At 30.2% G+C, this 6,561-nt stretch overlaps 2 protein-coding genes across 2 annotated transcripts in view; both read left to right on the top strand.

Moving 5' to 3' along the window:
• Window positions 1-2,060: 2,060 nt before the first annotated feature.
• Window positions 2,061-3,598, top strand: HELRODRAFT_180993 (hypothetical protein; the record flags this gene model as incomplete). Its single annotated transcript, XM_009030266.1, has 3 exons — window positions 2,061-2,207; window positions 2,591-2,819; window positions 3,303-3,598. 3 exons carry the CDS (start codon window positions 2,061-2,063, stop codon window positions 3,596-3,598), a joined length of 672 nt encoding a protein of 223 aa, XP_009028514.1.
• A 2,011-nt stretch (window positions 3,599-5,609) lies between these two features.
• The window catches only part of HELRODRAFT_180992 (hypothetical protein), a gene marked incomplete at both ends in the record, with an annotated part of 9,121 nt that continues 8,169 nt past the window's right edge, over window positions 5,610-6,561 (top strand). The window contains one exon of the mRNA XM_009030265.1: window positions 5,610-6,376. Coding sequence (XP_009028513.1) covers window positions 5,610-6,376 — 767 coding nt within the window. The remainder of the gene's footprint in view (window positions 6,377-6,561) is intronic.

The raw sequence follows: 6,561 nt of genomic DNA, 5'->3' as shown, positions 1-6,561 counted from the left end.
TACTTTTTAATTAATAACTTTGATTTGCTGGATAATGAAAGTATCATTTAAAATGTTTTTGAAGCTGAAACCTGTAAAAAATTAGCCAGACAGGACACTAAGAAAAATTACTGCGTTTTATTTCTATTTTTAAGTGTGTTAAAACTTATAGCCTAATAGATAAATTATATATCCCGTTTATGTTATAAAAAATTTAAAGAAAATTCCTTGCCTAGAAAATGTTATAAAGGTAAATTTTGAGGGATTACGTAATGATATTTCTAAATTAATAAATAGTCAACAGCTGGTTATCATTAATAAAAGTGAAGCATGTAACAAACTGTGCGCGGTCAGTGACAAATTAAATACTAATGCATAGCGAGCAATAGTAGTAGGTCGTCTGAAGTAAACCATGATAGGAAAATTAATTCTGCACTCCTTCGAGGTTTTAAATGGGCGGATAATGTAGCTTTAAAAACGCCAATAGAAAGTCAAGATGGTTTCAAATTTGCCGAGCATAGAAAAAGGCGTGCTGATCCACCTTCACATAATGTGAAAATGTGTCGAATGTGAAAAAAGATCGACTAAGGCTGTTAAGTATATTATGTATGCGGATAACACTACCATTTTGGCGGCTGGCGATTCCATAGGTAAAGTTGAATGTATTCATAACTCAGAGCTCGCAAGAGTTCACTTTTGGATGATAAATAATAAACTGCAAATTAATTTATCAAAAACTTAAGCGATTCTTTTTGGTCCTAAAATTGTCACCAATTTACTAACATTCTCTATTTTCTACAATAACAATTTGGTGGATCGATTGAACAAAATAGTCTTTCTAGGTGTTACAATCTCAAGCAATCTAAGTTGAAAAGAGCTCACAATTAGCATATCAAACAAAGTATCTAAAAATCTAGGAATAATATATAGACTAAAATATCTCTTACCGAAATGTGTATTACTTAATGTATATTATTCTCTTATTTATCCTTATTTCACTTATTGTATTGTAGTTTGGTGTCGTTACATTAAGTCTCATATTATTATCTTAGATAGATGTTTATACTTCTTTATTCGTATTTATTTTGACCTGAAAAAATATGATCATATTTCATATTTATCGTTGTCTAATTTGTTGTCTATTCCTAAACTGTACGTTCTCAGATTGTTATTATTCATGTTTAATGTTATAGTTAAGAAGAAATTTGTTATGTTTAATTTATATTTAATTAAATCTTCTGAATATTGTAAAAGAACAACTCGGCACACTCCATTATACAATAGTATTGTCCCTCGTACTGCTTTATTTTCATCTTCAGTTTTTGGCAGTGGTGTGTAGTTATTAACTACAAATAGTTAACTACTAGTTAATAACTACTTGCTAGTAGTTAAGCTGTAGTTAATAACTATTTTTTTCAAAGTAGTTATTAACTAGTAGTTAACTATTTTTTTAGTAGTTAATAACTACAGTAGTTAACTATTTTACATAACTACTTATAATAATAAGCTAATATTTGATCGCCCCTATCTGTGTGCATGCATTGTTGTGTTACTGTTGAAAACATTTGCTATGCATGACTAATCATATCACATGCTGGATAACAAATGGTTGTATATAACAATGAGCAAAACATATATAAAACATATATACAATATATCATATATATTTATATATATAACATATTGTATATGGACACATATAATAGACATTTTACATAATATACATACATATTATATACACCTATTGCATTATGTAGTTGTCTGTGGGGCATACAAGGTTAAGACAACTTAATCATGGATGTCCATGACCTAATGCATCATTAATTCATCATATTAATCCCATGGGTTGTATCATATATCTATTGGTTGTTGATAAACAAATGCTGGTTGAATGTCCATGTGTGTGCGAGCGTTGCATACGATAATAACAAGGATAAAAATATTATCCTAGTCTTTATTCATTTATGATCTTTTGCGTGTAGCTTAGCAGCATAATTCAATTTCCGTTTCTTTTTTGGTGTTGAAGTTAGTGAGTGTTTGTGGTTGACATTTTGAACAATTTTTAGAACTCCAAATAAGATATGAACACCCAAGTTGTTAAATCGTGTTTTGTTGATGTGTTGTTAAAAAAAGATAATGACAGAAACTTTACTGCTGCATGTATCACATGCAACAAAAGAATTTCAGGCAATGTCTCTAATTCATCCAACTTCTTAAAGCATGTCAAAGTGAGTGTTATTTTATATAATTTTTGTAGATGAATAATTTTGTTTTTTGGGCAAACTACTGAACGTCCCATCCCACAATCATTGCTATGCTGTCACTCTAGGCGGCGCCACAGGGCCTTAAATTTAAAAAAGCACGAGTCTATGTTACTAAGTGTCACTATCAATGCAAACAACAACAGGGTGGATAAGAGTTAGGGTCATATTTAGAGGGTATTTATAGGGTGAGAAGGTGGCTTTTCCATACCCTAACCCATAGGCCATATCTCCCCTATTATCATTTGCATTGGTAGTGACTAGTGACACTTACAACGTTTGCCAAAATTACTGTCCGCAGTAAAATTGAGTATCTTTATAATAAATTGATATTTATATATTTCTTCAAGGAACAGCATCACGCAGTCTATAAAAATTTTTTATTGAAAAATACTGAGCATAGCAAAAAAAGAAAACTATCAGCATCAGCCGAAATTGTTCCAACGACTAAGTTGAAACAAAATGAAATAGATAAATCATTCTCAATGCACAAATCTGTCTCACAGGAAAAATTTAATCAAGGGATTGCAGAGATGATACTCGAAGATATGGAACCTGTAGCTATTATAGAAAGAAAAGGTTTCGACAGATTTTGTTCAAAGTTTTTACCATTATATAAAGTTCCAACTCGCAGATGTATAAATCAAAACATAGATGACATATATAATAATAGTAAAAGGCAACTCATCGAAAGTTTAAAAAATGTTAAATGGATGTCAGCAACAGCGGATATATCGTCATCCTACAAGAGATCATTCATTGGCATAACATTACACTACGTATGTTCACAAACGTTGCAGATGGAATCTGCAGTTTTAGAAGACGAAGAATACATATTAGCATCAGCATTAATTCCTCAATTCAAACTGAATTTTTTAAATGATGATAAAAAGAAGTTATTAATTAGGGAAAAATTATTGACGTACATAAAAGATGTCGAAAAAGAAATTGGAAAACCAGGTGATAATAATTTTTATTTTACTATATTGGTTTTCATTTATTTTGTTTATTTTATAAATTGAATGTTTTTGTAAAATTGTTTTACATTTCTATCCCATACAGATCAAGCACAAAATCCCATATTAGCGACCTCCAAAGACACAACTCCTGAATGCAATAATCTATATGACTATATTGAGGAAAACAGTGAAAGTTCTTGCAAATTAGCTGAACAACTCAACAATTATTTATCTAGTCAGGCAAAAAATGTTGAACATTTATTTTGCTATCCAGCAGTGTGTGCAGCATTTTTAAAAATAAATTCGACATTACCAAGCTCAGCTGCTGTTGAAAGGCTATTCAGTGTTGCCGGACAAATTTTACTAATAAACGCTGCAAGTTGTCTGATGAACACATAGACAAAATGATTTTTTCGAGAGATTATCTCAGAAAGTCATTAATTTGACATATAATTTTTATGAATAAAACCTTTCAAATAAAAGTTAGTTTGTCTTTAAATTTATCAGTTAACTACTGCAAAAATTAGTAATTTGGTATCAAAAGGTTGTAAACACCAGTTTCTTTTTAAATGGCAATGTTTGTAAAGTAGTTAACTACTAGTTAACTACTAGGTGGTAGTTAAAGAGTAGTTACTAACTACTGTTGTGCAAAGTAGTTGAAAAGTAGTTACTAACTAGATTTTTTCAAAGTAGTTAACTATAGTAGTTAACTACATTTTTTAAGTAGTTAGCACAACACTGGTTTTTGGATTAAAACTGTGGTCAAAATTACCGTGTTTAGTTATACAAGTACCTAACTATAGGCTATTTAAAAAATCGATTTTTGACTTAATTAAAAAAAACTTTTTTCACAGGATATGATTTAATTATTTAAATTTTTTAGGTTATTTTATAAGGAAAATTCAATTGTTTTGTTTAACTTGATAACTTTTGATGACCATTTTTGTTTTAAGTAATTTCTGCTACTTTTTGGTTAAATTTAACTTGTTCTCATTGGCTAGCTATGCAATTTTATTTTCATTTATGTTGTTATTTTCATGTAAGTATATGTTTTTCTTTGGTATGGGTTGGGTGGCCGTACAAGCTCGTTTGAGCTTCCGTGTCTCCATGCTTTTTGCAGAATAAATTTTTTGCTGAATTGAAATCGATACTTTTATTTTCTATTTAATTGTATATTTATAAACTAATTAATATTTTATTTAATTGTACACTTATTAACTTTTGTTTTTAAAATTGTAAGATAACGAAAATTGTATAAAACATTAAAGTATTTTACATTGCAGTTTGAACGCAAAGATCCACGCTTTGCGTTTTGACGCGTATGCGAAGGATAAGAACCAATCTGGTGATGAAACACAGATCAATAATGACAAGCCATCTGACGAAAGTTCTATTATATCCCTTCAAAAGCAACGTTGAAAATTACCATTACAAAATGGAATTAATTAACAGACACAACGAGACGATGAAGCAACAACTAAACGTACCTACATGACCTACTAAACATCAGCACGATGAATTTTTCGAATGATATGGTAGATCGTCCGGATGAGTTGTTACATTCAAATGAGTTTTTGGATTTTTAATGAATTAGATGGTTAGGATGAAAACATGAAAAAAATAAGAAAAATTATGAATGCCAAAGAATTGATTCGAACGCATGAAACTTTGAGACTTTTACCGTGTATGTTACAGCGAAAAATTTTTACAAGGTTTGGAGTGGGAATTCAGTCGAAACAATTTTTTGCAGAAAGAAACAGAATTGCGCATGAACTCTACCTATTTCAACAATTTTACAGGATGCCATCATGAGCAGATATTGTTTGAAGGCTTTTTGTTTCCTCATTAATTTTCAATCCTTCACCTAATATATTTATGAATAAATTGTGTATACAATCATGTACCGTATATTTTTTGATTGTTTATCGATGATAACATACTTGATAATTTGGAAATATTTAGAACAAATAATAAAAACGTGTGCCCACAGACACCAACACTTACAATAACTATAACTATCACTTTTATTTTGACTTCAACTTTGTTTTTGACTTTGACTTTAATTCTAACTTTGACATTAACTTTGTTAGAAAGTTGTAAATTATGCAATCTCGCTCACATAGTCGATTAATAAAAAATATTAATTAATCGTTTTTGTTTATGATGTTGGTTGCAAAGGTATATAAATCAGTTGTAATCTTCCTTTGAATAGTATCTTAGAAATTCCAAACGAATTATAAATGAATTTATCTTCCGGGAAATTTATTTTAGCCGATAACACTAATATACATTGTCCAACTAATTCATTATAAATCATATTGAACTTTTTTAAGCAAACTTTATAAAACCATATATATTGATTTCAACTATTTCTTAATTGGGCTTTTATTATTTCATAGTTAAATTTAAAATGTCGTCGGCAACGAATAACGCAGAAGATGCAGTAAAATATCAGGAAGAATTAAAAAATGCATTGGAAGGATTGGAAAGATTTGAAAAATTAGAAAGATTAAGAGTAGAAAATTGTTCAACAGGAAAATTTGCAAATGATGCAATTGTAGGACCTGATCAGTTATTAGGACAAGCATTTGCAGATGAAGACTATGAATATGAATTAAAAATTGCATTAGAAGGATTGGAAAGATCTGAAAAATTAGAAAGATTAGGAGTAGAAGAATTTTCAACGAGAGAATTTGTGGATGATGCAATTATAGGACCAGATCAGTCATCAGAACAAACATTTGCAGATGAAGTTGTGGAAGAAGAAAAAAATTTAGAGGTTTTAACAGAGTCTATACAAGAAGATAAGACGCACTTTTTTCAACAATCCCCGCAAATAACACAAAAACAGAATCAGCTGCCATCCAAGATAACTCTAGAACAAACATTTCTATTAAACTCCACTCAACTATTTCAAGGACAAAAACTACCAGTACGGAGAAGGTTATTTGATAATGTAACTCCACAGCTACCAAAAACGGATCAACAGCAACAGAGTAATGACACCCAACTGGAGCCTCTCATGAATATTGATGAAGAGCAACAACAACAAAAGCAAAAACAACAATTGTATAAGCTCCAATCTAATGAAAAACAACAGCAGACACAAACACAACTGTCACAGATAGATTACGATGAAATGCTAGAGATCTTAAAAGATTTTTTACAAGAACATAAGTCCCAAACATTTAAACAACAACCGAAAACACAAATAGAACAAGAAACACTCCTGCAACCAGAGCAACAACAACCATTACAGCAACAAATGAAACAACAATTGTATGAGCTAGAACAACCACAAGAGCAACAACAAACTCAAGATAAAACGAAAATAATTCAATCACCTCAGCAACAACCACAAC

The sequence above is a fragment of the Helobdella robusta genome, assembly GCF_000326865.2.
Source record: "Helobdella robusta unplaced genomic scaffold HELROscaffold_66, whole genome shotgun sequence".
Classification (NCBI taxonomy): domain Eukaryota; kingdom Metazoa; phylum Annelida; class Clitellata; order Rhynchobdellida; family Glossiphoniidae; genus Helobdella; species Helobdella robusta.
This window is presented reverse-complemented; position numbering and strand designations above follow the sequence as displayed.